The sequence below is a fragment of the Benincasa hispida genome, chromosome 4 (assembly GCF_027475165.1).
Source record: "Benincasa hispida cultivar pf3 chromosome 4, pf3_genome.v1.1, whole genome shotgun sequence".
NCBI classification, from domain to species: Eukaryota; Viridiplantae; Streptophyta; class Magnoliopsida; order Cucurbitales; family Cucurbitaceae; genus Benincasa; species Benincasa hispida.
This window is the reverse complement of record NC_143481.1, coordinates 1919131-1938980: the sequence shown is the minus strand read 5'-3', so window position 1 is coordinate 1938980 and position 19850 is coordinate 1919131. Positions and strand designations below refer to the sequence as shown.

At 37.5% G+C, this 19850-nt stretch overlaps 1 protein-coding gene across 1 annotated transcript; it reads left to right on the top strand.

The window, feature by feature from the left end:
• Window positions 1-16908: 16908 nt before the first annotated feature.
• GDU1 (glutamine dumper 1) lies at window positions 16909-17866 on the top strand. Its single transcript, XM_039029783.2, has one exon. It carries the CDS (start codon window positions 17138-17140, stop codon window positions 17648-17650), a length of 513 nt encoding a protein of 170 aa, XP_038885711.1. The 5' UTR covers window positions 16909-17137; the 3' UTR covers window positions 17651-17866.
• Window positions 17867-19850: the final 1984 nt, after the last annotated feature.

Sequence of the window (19850 nt, the reverse complement as noted above, 5' to 3'; positions counted from 1 at the left end):
CATTCCTTCATCAGCAGCCTTGACACACATCTGCTGGAAGCAAGAGATTGTTGAAAACTAGTCGTCCATCTTTCTATCTTATTTATGTTGTTGTATTGCATTTTGGCTTAAGACATTAATACATCTTGTAATCAACACATCTATTTATATAACATCATGTCTCCCTTCATTATCTTCCTTATGTTGACCATCATTTTCTCATTTACCATGTGTTTCTAATCTTCACGGAGTTAGAGGAAGGTTAATGCTTTGAACTAAGTTGAACCTCTAAAGGTCAATCGTGTTTACTTAGTGTATAATTATTTGAATGCTTGCCTTCTATTACTGGTTGAGTCAAGTAGCTATAATCAACTACCTAAGAGGGTAAGTGGTTGTCGAACTCACTAAGAAACGTAAGAAATGTTTCTAAAGATAGAAATAAACTTATATTCAATGCATCATCATTCATGCATCATAGAGATATGAAAAATATGGCTAGTCACTAAGAGGTGTGCGACAAACGAATGATGCAAGCCAGGATCCTACTTAAAGCTAAACTTAAAGATGCAGTCTTGATTTCCCCTAAGCTCTACTTTTCCCATGCATTTCTATTATGCGTTAAAGTTGTTGTTTCCCTAAAGACTCTCGGAATTATTCTTCAAATGCTCACTGTCTGTTTAGTTAGTTGAGTCGCATTAGTTAATTCATTGCATAGTAGTTAGTCCCAAGCTTCTTACTTTCTTTATTTTAGTTATTTAGATTCTGCCTCAAACACATTACTTTACAACCGTCTTTAGCTACAAGTCCCCATGTTCGACCTTCGATAATCCCAAGAAACTTGTGATCTTGTATACTTGGAAAAAGAACAAGAAAACTAGTGACAGGAGCGCAAGATCAACTACATTAACGTGCATTCAGATTAGCGCATGACCATATTTAATGCATATAATCATCAAACAAACACCATCAGAATAACCATGACCATAATTTGGGACCCAACTAATAATATCCCTCATAAAATTAAAAACACTATAGCTTTGTATACAGTGCTTTCTATAATAAAAGTCGAGAAATAATGTTAAGGCAAATTGATAACAAAAAACATAAAAATCAAGTTTAGGGAAACAAATAAGGAAAGAGAAACAAAGCATGCATTTAATGCCAATTAATCTTGTAGGCCACCCAAGGAATTAACCTGTTAAAAGCTAAAGGTAATTTCAGAAATTTAACCCATAAAAAATATAAATTTATCGAGTTTGAACATGGCTGTCACAAACAAACAAACAAGTTAGTTAAAATATGTTCTTCAAGGTTTAATGAGTTTGTTGTCTTTGATCCTCTTCGTAGAGCTACTTTATATGTACAATTACAGAGGTCTTACAGGAATAGTTCCAATGCTTTAGCTGGTATTAATATTGAAGTTGAAGAAACATTAGTAATTATATATTTCTTAAATGAATGGCAGGAAAATCCAAGATCCACCGAAGCACCTACACAGGAGTTTCTCTCATATTTCCACAATTTAGTTTTTGCTGAAGGAGTAAATCAGTCTAAACGGTGTCTGGTGGCCTGATCATCCACAAACAAAAGCACAAAAATCATTGTATCAGTAAATAAAGTAACCCTAGATAGACTACAGTGGCAATTAAGAGAGTAATATAGAGAAATATTCTGATGATTCGCTCGAGGGAGCGGCTTGTTCGGTGAATTATTGAATTAAAGAATGGAAAAGGTATGAATTACATAAGGGAACCACGAGTGGAATGGAAATGGAGGATTGAAAATGTTGAAGGTGAAGACGAGTTGGTGTAGCACCAATTGAGGGGTCGAAGGAAATCAAATATGAGGATTTCCATGAGCAGCGGAATGATCATTCCAGATTTCATTCGAAATTGAACATAAACAATTACAGTCAAGAAACACAAACTAACCGGTCATACACAATATGAAATTATAGCATGCTTTACCATAAGATCAAGGGAAAGATTATACATACCTTTGAAGACTCATGCTTCAAACTCCCTCGATCACGAACGCTCGTTCAGTCTCTAAGACAGCAACACACGAACGCTCGAACACTATGACCGCAACACAGCACGAACAAATAGCAAACACGAACTCAATGAACTCCAAGATCACGAACCCAAAAAACAGCCTCAAAAACCTCGACCTCAGTCGAGTTGAATGAAGACACCACCACAATGGCTACCTTAGTATTCTCAGTGTAAGAATCAAGAAGTTAGTGTCACTTCACGATCGTCTAGTCTCTCTTTCAGCTATCGTTTAGTGAATCCAATTCATTTGACAATAATTCTTTGAGTTTTTCTGAGAATAGCAACTCTTGCAACTCTACTAAAATTAGGAAAATATTTTTTCTTTTTATCTCACGGTTACCATGAAACCATCAATAACCTCTCAATCAATTGATTATTACAGAAAAAAAAAATATAATTATCCAATAATTAATATTATTATAAATATATATAATAACCAACTTACCATATTATATTTATAACCTATAGTTTTAATATTTCATCTCATGAAACATATAAACCATAGCTCTTTTTTTATTTTATGGTACTTAATGTAAATCTCATTTACATTAATCTTCTACTTGATGTATCTCATACATCACACCGATTATATCATATATAATCGAATTTCCTCTTGTCAATTTGAACATTTCAAATCAAAACCAAGAATTGATTCTCAACTTGAATCCATTGAGCTACCAAGGGGACCTTATGGACCTGTAGCTTGAAGCTCAAACAGTATGTGAATAACTGACTAAACTCTTTGGACACGGGATCCACCATTTGTTAACTGCCAGACACTCCCTAAAGACCGACATCTGCACTCTCCTTACTACATATATATTTTGTGTCCATATCAACCAATCAATAGTGTGGTAACCCTTCACAGATCACTCGTAAGTACAGCTGGGCCTATAACCGTTATGCCCCTATAGTTACATCTAACTCCTTAAGTACCACGGCTTCGTCTAATGAACATAAGTCATAGTCCTACTATGACTGAGTCCTCTCTTCCAAAGAGAAGTTGTAGCCAGTATATTCAAACCCCGAAATCAGCCCTTAAGGGAGCAATCTATCTACTTATCCCTACTTCGGGGAAGGAGTGAATTCCATCTTTTGTAACTGAGTTCCTAGCTCCCAAATTAGACAAATCCCCAAAAAGGTAGGCATGTTGAGTTGGCATTATGGCCACTCTCACCTATACTAATCAAATGATCACCCTCAAAGGCAGCAATTCCCAAAATACTCAAGATCTAGACGCTTGTTTCAGCCCATAAATGGACCTATTAAGCTTACAAGCTCTTTGCTCTTGATCTGGAATTATGAACCCCTCTGGTTGAACCATGTAGATGATCTCCTCAAGATTACCATTAAGAAAGGCAGTCTTGACATCCATTTGCCATATCTTATAATCATAAGATGTGGCTATAGATAGAAGTATCTTGATAAACTTAAGCATGACAACAGGTGAGAAAGTTTCCTCATAGTCCACTCCCTCGACCAGGGTATAACCCTTTGCCACGAGTCTAGCCTTAAAGGTTTGCTCTTTTCCATCTACACGACGTTTTCATTTGTAGATCCACTTACACCATATAGGTTTTACCCCATCAGGCTGATCCACAAGTTCCTAGACTTGATTGAAGTACACAGACTTGATTGGTTCATGGCTTTAATCCACTCATCCTTGTCAACATCTTCCATTGTTTGCTTAAAAGACAATGGATCCTCGACCCCATCATTAGAATTGAAGTTATAGGCTTCAATCAAACCCATGTAGCGTCTCGGTGGGTTCATAACCCTCCCACTACGTCGAGGCAGTCTCAAATCTTGAGCTAGTTGACTTGATGTACCGACCTCAATAACTCTTGTTGATCTGTCAGTCTGTTCAACAACTCTTGTTGAACCCTCAGTAGTCTAAGTCTCACTAGAAATCTCACGTAAAACAAGCCTACTTCGTGGTTTATAATCTTGAGATGGTCTTCTTCCAAGAAGATAGCATTTATAGAAACAAACATTTTGTTCTCACTCGGATCATAGAAGTATCCACCCCTCATTTCCCTGGGGTAGCCTACAACGAGGCAAACTTTCGAATGTGGATCCAACTTCTTCGGGTTAGTCACAAGCACGTAGGCCAAACACCCCCAAATCCTGAAGTGGCTAAACTACCTTTACGGCCTCTCCACAACTCAAAAGGTGTTCCAGAAAAACTTTTCGTGGCAACGTTATTCAAAATGTAACATGCAGTCTCCACTTCAAAACCCCAAAACGAGTCTGGAAGATAAGCATAACTCATCATAGACCGAACCATGTCCAACAAGGTTCTGTTTCTCCTTTTTGATACACCATTCTGCTGAGGTGTACTTGAAGCCAAGAGTCAAGATGAAATTCCATGTTCTATCATATAGTTTTGGAATCGGAGGTCCATATATTCTCCACCACGATTAGATCATATTGTTTTTATCTTCTTACCTAACAAGTTTTCAACTTTAACCTTATACTCCTTGAAATTATCAAGGGCTTCAGACTTACGTTGCATTAGGTAGAGATACCCCTACCTTAAATAATCATCTATGAAAGAGATGAAATATTCATACCCACCTCAAGCCCTAACACTCGTCGAACCACGGAGGTCAGAATGTACAAGCTCCAAGGCTTCCTTGGCTCTGTAACCTTTTCCAGTAAAAGGTCATTTGATCATCTTGCCAGCGAGGCATGATTCACATACTGACAAAGAGTTTTCTTCTAAACTCTTTAGAAGTCCACATTTCACCAACTGCCCAATCCTATTGACCTAACCTTACCAAAGATGGGTGTTTTCCTTAGGAGAAACCTTTGGTCTTTTAGCTATTGTCACCGTACTAAACATTTCAGTGTTAAACAAGGCTTTTATGACTAATGGCCTTATTACATATAAGTTACTTTCCATTGAACCAAAACCAATATCGATCCCATTCTTGAAAATAAACGCTTTACTCTCAGAAAAGAAGACGGTATAATCTTATTCAATGAGACAAGAAACCGAGATTAAGTTCCTCTTGATATGAGGAACTATGAAAATATTATCTCGTAATAGATAACATTTCTTGTAGAAAAATAACTTCAGTCTGCCTACAGCAACAGCTGAAACAACCTCACCAATACCGACTCGAAGAGTCAACTCTCCCTATAGCAACGTTTTCTAGGAACTAAATCCTTGGTAAGAAGAACTGACGTGATTAGTAGCACCCGAATCAAGGATTCAGGCAGAATCATCATTCTTTACCAAAAACGTCTCCAAGACAAATAAATCATTTTTACTGTCTTTAGACATCCTCCTCTTTTGGAGAGTAGTGGGATCAGTATCAAAACCTAAATTATCTCCAAGTTCCATTTCAGATAACACTTCTCTTTTATGAACTTTAACAGAGTCAGCAACACTTATTTTCTCTTCCTGAAGTTTAACTTGGGAACTGACACTATTCGTGTCTTTGTCATCCATCCCTCTATGCTCAAAAAATAAGAACTGACGCTCAAACAAATCTTGTAATGAATCCACGATCTCACGTGCAATGACCAAGGTCTCAACCCTTTTGGCCAAAGCAGCAGATATGCTAGCCAATATATGAAGTCGGGCCAATGAATTAGCCTTCATCTACACCTCATTTTCATTATGAACACTTCGCGGTGCATCAAGGGTCGGGACTTGAGGATATTCCTCAACCATGACAAACTTGAGGTCATTTACCACGAAATACATTTTACAAGAATTTTTCCAATGTATGAAATCAGTCAAATTTGAGGCATTTAATGGAAAATCAAACATGTTGCTGAAAACAAAAACACATTGATCTATGTTAGATTTTAAGCAAATACTCGTAGAAAAACTTACAACATCCAATACGGTTTAGAAAAACTAACATGAACCCCGTGTGGTATCTAGTTTTGCAATGACGCTTCAAAGGTTCAGGACAAAAGTCACCGAAGGGTGGTCAATTTATCCCTCCTTTGAATTGAGACATTCTCAACCAGCCATTAATACCAGAACAACTCTTGCTCCTGTAACGACTAGCCATCATTGATTTAGTCAAGAAAACATTAACTTACTTAACAATTTCCCATAAGTGTGACCCATCATTTTAAGCCCTAGAGTTCCGCCCCAAGCAGCCAATCCGAAGGGAAAAAATCCTACTGGGGCAAAAACTAAAGTGACCATATCCATTTCTAGATTTCACCTTGATATTGACCAACTGCACAAAACCCATCCGAATGGGGATGCTCCCAGGGTGCCACGAGGGGGTGAAAGAATGATCTCATGGTGCAAACCAATGAAGGAGACCGTAGGACATGTTGACACACACCCTTCACCCACTTACTATAAACACTCTTTCCGTCCACCTTGATATTTACTCATGCAAACATCATCCGAAGGGAGATGCTCCCATGGCACCACGAGACTAAGTATGAATCTCACGGTGTGAACATTCAAGGAGAAACATGAGTGGAATCATTGACATATCAGATACATCTATTCCTCCCACTGAGTATTTTATAACCTAGTGTTTAGTTAACTAAGTGACTTTTTAGGTTTGCCCAAGAGTAACTTTTACCTTGGATAGTTTAACAACTTTTGATCATCATTCATTGAACTCTTTAACAGAGTCTTTGACTAACTGTCACATGCTTGCAGAAAATCTATCTAATTCACCTTTCCAGGTAGGTTCTCAAGTAGGGGTGTTCCGTTTCCATCAGCTTAAGTACCCCAACCTAGACAGAACCCACCTTAGACAAAAGATCCCTTATAGATAGATTTAATACAATTTTAATCTTTTATGCCAATCAATTTAATCCTATTAAACTGATTTGAAAGATTAAACTAGGTTGTTGATCCCATTAGAAACTTGAACTTAGGTCTATCTCAATCCAATTTTAAAACTCTTTTAAAACATGAGTTCACCTAAGTCCGCATATAACTCTTTCTCATCGATTTTAGTTCTAATTTCTATTATAACGCTTATAACCAGAAACAACCAAAATCAACCACAACGCAAAGTAAACACATACAAGACATTCATAACACTTACAAACAACCTAAGTATCATGCTCCATACATTGTTCATTCATGGCTACTTTTTATATAAACCTTAAACAAAACAGCAACGAATCAAGCAAACATGCTTCCATTCACCCTTATAAAATAACACTTATAATATAAAGATGATGCATGAATATGCTTACTGCATGCATAAATATAACTCTTATATTTCATAATGCATGTGCATGCTTTCTTGTAATTTCGTCATGTCATACTATAACACTTATAATACATGATGCATGAATAATTACACAACCTAAGGTGGGTTTCAAATCTATATGTCATATACTATGCCATATAAACCATATACATCTCATGTATATTAAGCAAAAGTTGATGAACCGAGATAATTTGCCTCAAATCCTCAAAACTAAAAGCTAACTATTACAAAAGCAAAGTCTCCAGTTCAAACAGGCGAACCGGGTCTTGAACCATCCGACAAAGGAACGTGTCTCTATTGATCGTAAACCAAAACGCAAGCGATCGACTAGACGAAAGAGTAAACGCTTTATTCAATCGTTTACTAATGCTTCCAGAGCTAAACGATCGTTTACCTTTTATTATGCGATGAAGCATGAGGCACGCGATTGTGCAGCGCACAATGCACAATGCAAACCTTAAACGATCGTCTAAACACAACTATGCGGTGAAGCATAATCGTTTAAACGAGCGCCAAAGTATCATATTCTGCATGATCGTGTAGTCAATGACTATGCGATGAGGCATGCTAACTATACGATCGTTTAGTGCGCGTGTTTTTTATTAAACGATGAGCATCAAATGCTCCCACTCAATCGTTTACCTCCAGCGTCTACGCGATAGAGAAAACACTTTATCCCATCGTTTAGTAAATACTACACGATCGTTTACCTTAGGCTACACGATACGACCAACTCTTGGTCTTCTTCTTCGCTGAGAACCTTATCTTCATGCTTCGAAATTTCATCAGGAACGACTCGACAAACTCAAACACTTTAGCTGAGACTATCTTTAACTACAAGTCCCTGTGTTCAACCTTGTATAATCCCGAGAAAATTTTATTCTTGTATACTTGGCAAGAGAACAAGAAAACTAGTGACAGGAGCGCATGATCAACTACATTAACGCACGTTCAGATTAGCGCATGACCATATTTAATGCATATAATCATCAAACAAATACCATCAGAATGACCATGACCATAATTTGGGACTCGACTAACAATATCCTTCAAAAAATTAAAAACACTATAGCTTTCTATAATAAAAGTTGATGTGTTATTTTATGCAGATATAATAAAAGGAGATTGTGGTGATGGAAAATGCGTTGTGCAACAAGTTTTCTCAGTAGAACCCAAGTATAGTTAAGAAAAGGGTCAAACTAAGGGACTAAGGAAAACAATATGTGGTAATAATTTTTAAGATGACTTTGAGGTAACCAATAAATCAAAGAGTTGGTGGGTTGTTGTTTGCGGTAAAAAAATGTATGCGGCATAGTTAAGAAAAGAGTTAATATTAGGAAGATGCGATGAATATGCAGGGAACGGGTTGAGAAGGGGTTCAGCTAACACTTCTTAGAATTGCGTTCATGTTATGCGATCATGCTACACACATACAATAGCAAATCATCTCTCAACGCAAATGCTACGACTTCTAGTTTTAGAACGAATGTGATATATGCGATAAGTCGATAGGATCTACACATAAGCCTCTATTCTTGTCTATGCGATGACGAATGACACACACATATACAAGGCGACCGCATAATATCATAACCTATCTCTAGGGTGCATGCGATGCATGTTGGCAAACTGAACTTATCTCTAAGTCCCTATCTCTTGCTTATGCAGATCTAATCTTGCTCTCTCGAGTCTAGATTCTAACCTAGCTCTCTCAAGTCTTAGGTTCTTTCTTTAGACTCTCTCTTTTGAGTAGCTCTAAAGGGGTGTTGGGCACAACATAAGACAAGATGATCACGTGCAATGAAAATCCTGGGTCATGTTAGCTAAGTTCTTCTCAACCCATTCGATAGATTTAGTTACTCATGCGTGCTTGTAAGAGAGTGAACAGATGTAGATAAGCAAATTTCATTTTATAGATATAGAATTAAAATACAGAATAACAATGCAGAATAAAAATAAAGAGCCTGGTAGCAATCTCTTGCTTCCCGAGGCTTTTACAGTGTTCTTCTCTACTCTGCTCAAAGGATAATCTTGCTCTCGCAAGAGTCGGCCCTCTCTCTGTTTTCTACACCTTCTGGGTTCTCTCTCGAGCTGACTAGAGTGATCTTCCGGCATCTCTTCCCCTCTCCCACTCCGCCTTCTAAGTAAAATAAAAACTATGAACAAGGCTAAGTATCTATGGAGAAAATTATCTAAAAATATCGAACTCCTTCACTGAAGGTGGCCTTTGGTATTTATAGAGCTTTAGGGTGAAAGGCTTTTTCTCTCTTATGATTGCACTGATGGGATGACATTAATTCTCTGTTTGATGCGCCGAATATTTGTCATCGAAAAGTTGAGTGTACTTGCTACAGTAGATCGTTAACGACTTGTAACCTTAATTTGGAATCGACCGTCATCAGCTTTCTGTCCCATCGTGATTTATTATGCTTTTCACCCAAGTGCGCCCACCAAGTTGCACCGGCTCTATGCGGCAACCTTCTTGAGCAGATATTTGCGAACACAAATGACCGCATAACCTTACGTTAATGCAATCTTTTGCTGCGCTCAATCGTTGATTTCTTTGGATCGCATTTTTCACCTTGCGTCAACGCATATTCTGCACAAAAATACATAAGTTAACTGTTTTTTATCAATGCAAACCTGCATTGTTTAATAACTTGACACTGTAATAACGTGCATTTCTGCCCGTTATCACGCCCTCAAATTAAACAATACTTGTCCTCAAGCATAAGCTAAAGATTTCCTTTAGAAAGTCGACCGCCTTCCTTCTCCTAGATTTCTCAAGGATGCCTCATTCAAATCCTATACGCCAAAATTTCCTTAATTCTTATTCAGGTCTCTTCTTAAAATATTTCTAAAGTTTAGGGACCGCAAGTTTAACCTTAAAAAATACTTTACTAGATTCCAGGACATCGCATGGTTTATTTATAAAAAAAAAATCACTAGGGTGTTGAATGATTTTTTTATCCTTGCGTATTTTAGACATTATTTTTTTTCTTTTGACCTTGCACTGATCCAAGTGCCTCGCCTTCGTTTTGGCTTGCCCCCACGTGTGTCATGCGGACATCCAACTACGAGGCGCTCTTTCTCAGACTAAATTCATGCTCATTTGGCAGCGGAGTTGCGGTCATTTATTTATGCGTTGATCACGATTCCTACCTTCGTTTTTGCTTGCCCTCACGTGTATCATGCGGACATCAACTACGAGTAGGATCCGATCGCAACTTCTTCTTTTTTAAAAAAAATAAGCAAGGCTAAAAATAGCAAGGTCGAAATCAATACCGCACCCCCAAATTTAAAATTCGGCAATGTCCTCATTGCCAAAAGATTGAAAGAAGTCATGTGATATTCTTAGGAAGCTTCGTAAGGGTCAATTTGAAAGAAAGCTAGCAGACCACTAACTTCTAGAAATATTTCATGAGGTGACTGTCCTAAAATTAAGTTGACTCTAGTGTATACGAAAAAATAGAAGCATGTGTTTCATCATTGACATCATAATTGGCAAAGAGAAATCATGCGGTGACTTACTAAATTGATCAATGTTAAATGATTGTGGTAACCAAAGAGGATGCGGTGATAAAATTTTCAAAATTAAATGCGATGCGATAGTGTAAAATTTGGAATAAAGTCAAGGAAAGATACAACTCCCAAATTTTCGTTGTCGCCCACATTATTTGTTGACGCATCCTGCTTTGCGGCGATCTACTTTCTTTGGATTGCAGTGAAGAAATTAACTAGTTTCGTCTTCGTGTAGCGCCTCCGCAATTTCTTACCTCGATCGTTTGCTAAGAAAAATATTGAGAAGTTAGCAAAAAAAAACAAAGTTAACAAAATTTTTCTCTCTCTTTTTTTTTTAAGCAAATAGCGTAATGATGATACTAAAAAGGAAAAGAGATAAGTTCATGAATTCAGAATTTCAACGGATACTTCACAAAACTTGTGTCTTGCGTCCCTAATGAATTTGAATCGTATGATAGCGCAAGGACTGCCCACTTCTTTTTCATTCAGAGTTTCTCAGGTCCACGGAGGTGACCTTGCGATGCCAGTCTTCTCCGCGATATACTTTCACTCGTTGCCCATTAACCTTGAATATGTTGGTTCCGTCATCATTAAATAACTGACCGCGCCATGCGGGAATACCTCTCGACTATGAAGGGTTCGGACCAACGTGACTGTAATTTCCCAGGGAAGAGTCGTAGCCGTGAATTAAATAGTAAGACCTTTTACCCGACTTGGAGGTTCTTGCCGCATATTTGTTTGTCATGCCAGCGCTTTCCGTGCTCCTTGTAAATCTTTGCATTCTCGTATGCGTTAATTCTCCATTCCTCTAACTCAATCAATTGAAGTTTTCTCGCTTCTCCTGCGGTCTTTAAGTCAAATTTAGCTTTTTCACCGCCCACAACGCTTTGTGCTCCAGCTCCAGTGGTAAATGACATACTTTACCAAATACCAACGCATATGGGGACATGCCTATGGGTGTCTTATAGGCATTTCGATATGCCCACAACGCATCGTCCAGCTTTGTTGCCCAATCCTTTCGCGAAGGCCTTACCACCTTCTCCAATATCAGCTTGATCTCCCGGTTGGACACTTCAGCCTAACCATTCGTCTGTGGATGGTATGCGGTGTCCACTTTATGGACGATATTATATTTGCGCACAATTCTTTGATAGTGTGATTGACAAAGTGGGAGCCTTTGTCACTTATTATGGCATGTGGAGTGGCAAAACGAGTGAAAATGTTTTTCTTCAGGAATTTAGAGACTGTCGCATCGCTTGCGGCGCATGCTACTGCTTCTACCCACTTGGACACGTAGTTGACGGCTAACAAAATATAGTTTTGACCATTCGATGGTGGGAATGGTCCCATGAAATCAATGCTCCAGACGTCGAACAACTCCAGTTCCAAAATGGTGTTCATGGGCATCGCATGTTTCCATGAAATATTACCTATGCGCTGGCACCAGTCATACTTCATCGCGTAGTCACTTGCATCCTTAAATAGTATTGGCCAATAGTATCCACTTTGTAATACTTTAGCTACGGTGCGCTGGCCTCCAAAGTGTCCGCCATATGATGAATCACGACATTGCGATAATATGCGTTGTTGAGCAGCATTCGGTACACATAGTCGCAGAATCTAGTCTGACCCCCTCTTATACAGATTTGGCTCATCCCAATAATAATATCTGCATTCATGTCTAAGTCGCCTCTTTTGTTGTTCGGTGTAATCTTCAGGAAATTGCTCGCAAACCAGATAATTTACCATGTCTGCGTACCATGGAAATTCTTCAATCTGAAATAGTTGTTCGTCTGGAAACACTGCGCTCACTATGATTGATTGCAGTCAACCTCAGGATTTTCCAATCTGGATAAGTGATCTGCAAATTGGTTCTCCGTCCCCTTGCGATCAATTATTTCCATTTCAAATTCCTGGAGGAGGAGAACCCATCTAATCAATCTCGGCTTCGCGTCCTTTTTTGTCATCAGATATTTTATCGCCGAGTGGTTAGTATGGATGAGTACTTTTGTTCCCAGCAAATATGCTCTGAATTTCTCCAATGCAAATATTACCGAAAGCAACTCTTTTTCTGTGGTGGTGTAGTTAGTTTGAGTAGAGTTTAAAGTCTTACTCGCATATGCGATGGGATGTACTATTGTTTTTCTTTTCTGCGCTAGCACTGCACCCATCGCATACCCGCTCACGTCGCACATTAACTCAAAAAGAAGTGTCCAATTTGGTACGATCAACACAAGCGCGGTTGTCAATGCGTTCTTCAAGATCATGAATGCGTTGAGGAAATTTCGAAAACAAATTTTCTATCGGCCTCCATCAACGCACTCAACGGTCATGCTATTTTTGAAAAGTCCTTGACAAAACGTCTGTAAAATCCGGCATATCCCAAGAAGCTCCTGACAGCCTTTACACTTTTTGGAGGTGGGAGCTTTTCAATTGCTTCAATTTTTGCCTTGTCCACCTCCAACCCATCCCTAGATACCTTATGCCCCAGCACAGTGCCCTCCTTCACCATAAAATGACATTTCTCCCAATTAAGCAAAAGGTTCGTCTCCTCACATCTCTTCAATATCTTTTCCAAGTTGTCAAGACAGACTTTGTATGTGTGCCCATATACAGAGAAGTCGTCCATGAATATTTCGGTAGATTCTTCGAGATATTCTGAAAAGATGGCCATCATGCACTTTTGGAAAGTGCTCGGCGCATTGTAAAGGCCAAACGGCATGCGGCAAAAAGTAAATGTTCCATACGAGCAGGTGAATGTGGTCTTTTCTTGATCTTCGGGAGCAATCATGATCTGATTATAACCGGCATACCCATCCAAAAAGCATTAGAAGTCATTTCTAACTAAACAATCTAGCATTTGGTCAATAAAAAGTAAAGGGAAATGATTTTTCTTTGTTGCCGCATTCAGTTTATGGTAGTCCATGCATATCCGCCACCCGGTGACAGTCCTTTGCGGTATCAGCTCGTTATTTGCATTAGAGACTGTTGTCATCCCTCCTTTCTTCTGTATACACTGCACAGGGTTGACCCACGTGCTGTCTGCTATCGGATAGATAAAGCCCGCATATAACCACTTGATTATCTCCTTCTTTACGACCTCCTTCATCGCATGGTTGAGTCTGCGTTGATGTTCGATCGATCCTTTGTGGTTTTCTTCGAGACGAATTCTATGCATACAGTATGCAGGGCTAATTCCTTGAATGTCTACGAGCGTCCAGCCAATTGCTTTTACATATTTTTTCAGAATACTCAGCAGCGTATTCTCTTGGTTTTAATTAAGTGCGGAGGAAATGATTACCGGTAGCTTCTCATTCGGCCCCAGAAACGCATACTTCAGGTGGTTAGGAAGGGTCTTCAGCTCTATTATTGGTGGTTGTTTAAGGATGGTTGCATTGTTTTTCTTTCTTCATTCACTGTCGGCTCAACTTCTTGGGTTGCGATCATCTCATCCTCCTTGTTTGTTTTTTGTGTGATCGCATTGCATGCAACAATGGATGCGATCGCATCCTCATCTTCGTTTTCATCTTCAGGCTTCTCTTCTTCATTCAAACTCTATTCATCGTCGAATTCATTAAGGTCTTCTTCGTCAGAATATTGCATGGCTCGAATAATGTCAAACTTGAGCTTCTGTCCATTCACATTCAAGGTGATCTCTCCCTTGTGCACATCAATTTGGGCACGACCGGTTGATAAAAATGGTCGCGGGGCACATCTTTATCTGCTTCGTAGTCTAAGATGATGAAGTCTGTTGGCAATATAAATTTGTCAATTGTAACCAGCACGTTCTTCACCTTCCCCTCTGGATGCACCAGAGATCTATCGGCTAATTGGACAGTCATTGTTGTGGGCGCAAGTTGCCCCATATTCAGCTGCTTGAAAATTGACAGAGGCATCAAGTTGATTCTGGCTCCAAGATCGCATAGCGCTTGCCCGATGTATAATCCTCCAATGGAGCAAGGGATAGTAAAACTCCCAGGATCACGTATCTTTGGTGGATTATAGATTTTGAGCTCTGCGTCAAAGCCACCGTGGTAAACTTACCAGTGCCTCTCTTCTTTGTCACCAAATCCTTTAGAAACTTCGCATATGCGGGCATATTCTGAATTGCTTTAGTGAACAAAATATTATCATGCAATTGTTTTAACATATTCAAGAAGCGTTGGTACTGTACCTCATCATTTTTCTTCTTTCTGAGTCTCTGTGGGAAAGGTGGCAACTGTACTCTCACGGTCCCCTGTTCTTTTGGCTCTGAGGTGGACGCAATCTCTGGCTCTATCACTTCTTTTTCTCCTTCTTCTTCTTGAGTCACCACAACCTCTGGTTCCAGCGCAATTGGAGCAATCCTGCTCTGCTCATTCTTCTCCCTTACCACAGTTTTGCCACTCCACAATGTCACGACTTGACATTGCTCTTTACCCGTACACCCTGGGTCGTGTGGGAGTTCCTTTTGAACTCGGCAGGGCCCCTTGCAGTCTGTTCTTGAGTTCGCTCGCAATCTGACCTATCTGTAGTTCCAGGTTGCAAATAGACGTCACTTGGTTTTGAAGCACAATTTCGTTCTTCTCAATATATTGCTTCAACAAACTTTCCAAAGAGGAAGATTGCAGCGCCAATGAACTACTGGCTTGATTACTCGTATGACGTTATTTCGCGGGAAAAATCCGGGTGGCCCTTTTTTTGCGTCACTGATTGGAAATTTTTCTGCTGATTTTTCCATGCAAAGTTGGGTGGTTTCTCCCCCCAAGGTTGTACATGTTAGAAAACGGGTTATTATTCACAAAATAAATTGACTGTGGATTTTGCGGGCATTCCTCCATTGCGTGTCCTTCACCGCAAGTAGCACACCTTGCGTTAGTCCGGTTGATTGCGTTCACTTGCCCACTATGCATTGTTGGGCTGTTGATTGTGATTCCTTATATCAAGTTCATCATCACAGTCATCTGACTCTGAAGTGATGCGATAGCACCATTGTTTGCATCACTATCCTTTATTCTCAATCTTTGATCGCTCTCTCTCCAGTCCTCGTGATTTTTAGAGATGCGATCAAGGATGTTCTTGGCCTCATCATACGTTTTATCTAGCAGACCTCCAGCAGCTGCCGCATTGGCAGTGGTCTGCGAAGCAGGGTTTAATCCATGATAAGAAAATCTCCATTTATAAGCAGTCTGGTAATCTGTTGTGTGGGCAGTCTCTTACCAGGCTCTTAAATCTCGCCCAAGCATCGTTAAGCGATTCGTCCATGTCCTGTTTAAAATTGGTTATTAATTTCCTTCTCCTGACATTCTCAGTTGGTGGGAAATATTTCTTCATAAACTTCTCTACTACTTGTTCCCAAGAAGTAATCTCCCCTGGTTCGAGAGAGTACGCCCATTTTCGTGAAGTTAGTCGAACTTCTTCGGTAGAGATATTCGGGAACATAAAAGTGTTGCAAATTTCTGTGAAGCTCCGGAGGTGGGCGTGTGGGTCCTCGCCACGCCTTCCTCCAAACTGTCCAACAGTCTGGATCATCTATAGCATCACCGGTTTCATTTCAAATCGAGATCTATCAAGAGCAGGCCTCATGATTCCTGGGGTAGAGGGTGATGCATAGTCCTAAATAGGCCTATTGCGATCGTTTGCCAGTAGGATTGGATTCGTCATGACATTGTTTTCATTTGGTGCTCCGTTTCCAGGTTGTTCCACCATGTTGTCTTTATCTAGTTGTTGTTGTTGGCGGCTATCTCTCAATCTTCGTCGGAACGTCCTTTCAATCTCTAGGTCGTAATTCGTCAAAGATTGAAAGCTGCAAAGAAATAAGAAAAACTATCGTTAGCACACTCAATTGCCAAAGTCCCCGGCAACGATGCCAAAAACTTGATGCGTTATTTTATGAGATGATATAATAAAAGGAGATTGCGGTGATGGAAAATGCGTTGTGCAACAAGTTTTCTCAGCATAACCCAAATATAAATCCTCCCGAGTTTCCTGGTAAGTCCAGGGTCGAACTCAGTGACTAAGGAAAACAATATACGGTAATAATTTTTAAGATACTTTGCGGTAACTAATAAATCAAAAAGTTGTTGGGTTGAAGTAGAACTAATTTATTACTTATTAATAATTTAATGAATTAAATTATTGTAAAAATAAAAATATCAAAAGAAAATCACTATCAAATAAAGTTTTAAACGGAACTAAAATAACAAACAAAAATACAGAAAAAGAAACACCAGTCTCCCGCTGCCCGGCCTTTCAACTTTTATCGCCTATAAATACCATTCCTCTGCTTTCTCTGTTTCCACATCCTCAATTCATCCCCAAAAAAAAAAAAAAGAAAAAAAAAGAACAATCTCCTTTTCAAATCCCATAATTCTCCATTAAATTCGCGACGATATGAGAAACATGATCTCAGCCTTCTCGCCGATAAATTCGCCGGAGCCGATGGCAGTATCGCAGCGGACGCCGTGGCACTCGCCGGTGCCGTACTTGTTCGGGGGGCTGGCGGCGATGCTGGGTTTAATCGCGTTTGCGCTGCTGATTCTGGCTTGCTCCTACTGGAAGCTGTCGGTTCAATCAGACGAAAGAGAGGGACAGGAGAGAGATTTAGAGAGCGGACAAAGTGCCCAAAACGAGGACGAGAAAATTAAGGAGCAACAAACGAAGAAGGTTTATGAAGAGAAGATTCTTGTGATTATGGCCGGAGACCAAAATCCCACTTTCTTGGCGACGCCGGTGACCACTCCCAAATCTTCTTCCATTTCTCAATTACAATCTAATGTTTCTAATGGTAAGATTCATAGTTGTGTTGAAAATGGCATGGATGGTAATTCTCAGAAAAATAAGGAAATGGGTCATCCTCAAATTGAACAAGATGAGCACAAAGAAGAAGAAGAAGAAGCTGACTGAAGTATTAAAAATTCTCTTTCTTTTTCTTTCTTTTTGTTTTGGTTGTTTGTTTTTTTCAAAAAAAAAAAACCAAATTTTCCAATTTTGGATATGGATCGAGAGTTTTGCTTTTTTCTATGTAATTTTGTTTTTGATGTAACGAGAAATGTAAATTTTAGAGAGAGAAAAATGAGAGTGAGATAATAATATTTGTGATAAAGTTTTGTTGAATTTTAACCCTTTTTTCTTTTTGTTGTCTGTGTGTAAACTTTTATCAGCTATTCGAGTGAACCCTTTTAAGCCTTTTCTATTTCACTTTTTTTTTTTTTTTCCTTTTTGTTATTTTTCTTTTCTAGTTCATGTGTTTGTTTGGAGTTCAAGGTGTAATTTGGTAAAGTAGAATACTTAGATGCATCTAATTTAATTGTATATAAATCAACGACTTTTTTATAAAAAAATATTTTTATTTTGTTTAGAATTCGAGATATAACTATTAAAGAATAATAGTTAGATGCATCTAATTTAACTGTAATAGTCTTTTTTCTAAAAAAATATTTTTTATCTTTATTTGTGCAGTGATTAAAATGAAATGAATAAATAACTATGACTAATTGTAGCCTAAGTTGTACCTATCCTATATAGCCCTTTATTTTTTATTTAGAAAAAAAAAATAATAATTTAACTTTTTTAAAAAGTTAAAGGAAAAAAATATATTTTTTTAGCCTTTCGTAAGTTTCGAAATCTTACAATTTTATATTTAACATTTGAGTTTTACTTCAATTTAGTTCATATATTTCAAGATTTATCCTTTTAGTCTCGACCATTCACTAAATACTCATTTTTCGTCTTTAGTGTTAATTTATGTTAATAAATTAAAGATCATTAAAATAATTATAATTAATTAAATTTTACTATTTTTTTATATTTTAAAATTAAATTTAAATTTTCCCTGCATAATTATTTTTAATTAATTAATAGAATTTAACCTCAATGATTGAAAGTGAGTATTTTATGAAAAATTGATATTTAAAATGTAAAATATTGAAATCTAGAGACCAAATTAAAATAAAATGCAAATCTCAAATATAAATTTATAATATATTGAAATTTAAAGATTAAATTGAAATAAAATCCAAAATTTAAGAATCGAATGTGTAATATTTAAAAATTTAAAGATTAAATAAAAATTAGATCCAAAATGTATGGATCAAAAAGTTAATTTTCTGAAAAGTTAAAATTTCTTGCTATATGATAAATTTTAATTGAGTACGGCCAATTAAGACGGTTTAGGCTGTAAAAAAAGTTGAAATTTAAATTAAATCACATCAGCCTTTCTGTTTTTCTAATGGTTCTGTTTTCGCTAAAGTTTTTTTCTTTTTTCTTTTCCTTTTTTTTGAAAAAACTGTTTATATTAAAGTTATATTCTCAGTCAATTTTGATGTCACATCACAGGTAGGGTTCGTTTGGGCTTTCCAGAGCTCATTATGGTGTATTTTGGGTTTTTATTACGAGGGGAAAAAACGAACTTATACTTCTAATCTTGTTTATGGGTTTATTTTGCTTTTTCAATCTTAATTAAATTGGACTTTAAATTTAGTCCAATGAAACTTTTACAATATTTCGTTTTTTTATTTTTGGTCTTATTAAAATTAAACTTATTTTCTCTCTTTTTTTTTACCATAATTTGTTACGTCAATGAATGAATTCTTCGCCAAATTCAAAAAATTATAACGAGTTTTTAAAAACTTTTTTTTTTTTAAATTTAGCTTGTTTTTTAAACCATTTATAAAAGTAGTAGATATATATAAAAAAAAAAAAAAAAAAAAAAAAAAAAATTTAGGGATGGAAGTAATGTCTCTAGTCCTAATATTCAAAACAAAAACAAAAAACAATAAAGTTACTAAATGGGACCTAAATTTTCACTAATTTACCTACTGTTTTTGCAACTTCACTAATTTTAAGGGATATTTGGGATGCTAAGTTGGTTATTATAATGAGTGATTATTATAGTATATGAATTATAACAGTTTGTAGTTTTGATAAAAAAAAAATAAAAATAAATAAATACTACTACGAAGAGGAAAAGAAATGATGGATAGAAAATAGTAAACAAAACGATGTAATAAACATGGATTTAAAATGGTAATATTGTAGTTAACTATAGGTTATAGTCATCAGAAATGCCAACTATAATAATTGGAGCCTCAAACATGGAGTAGAC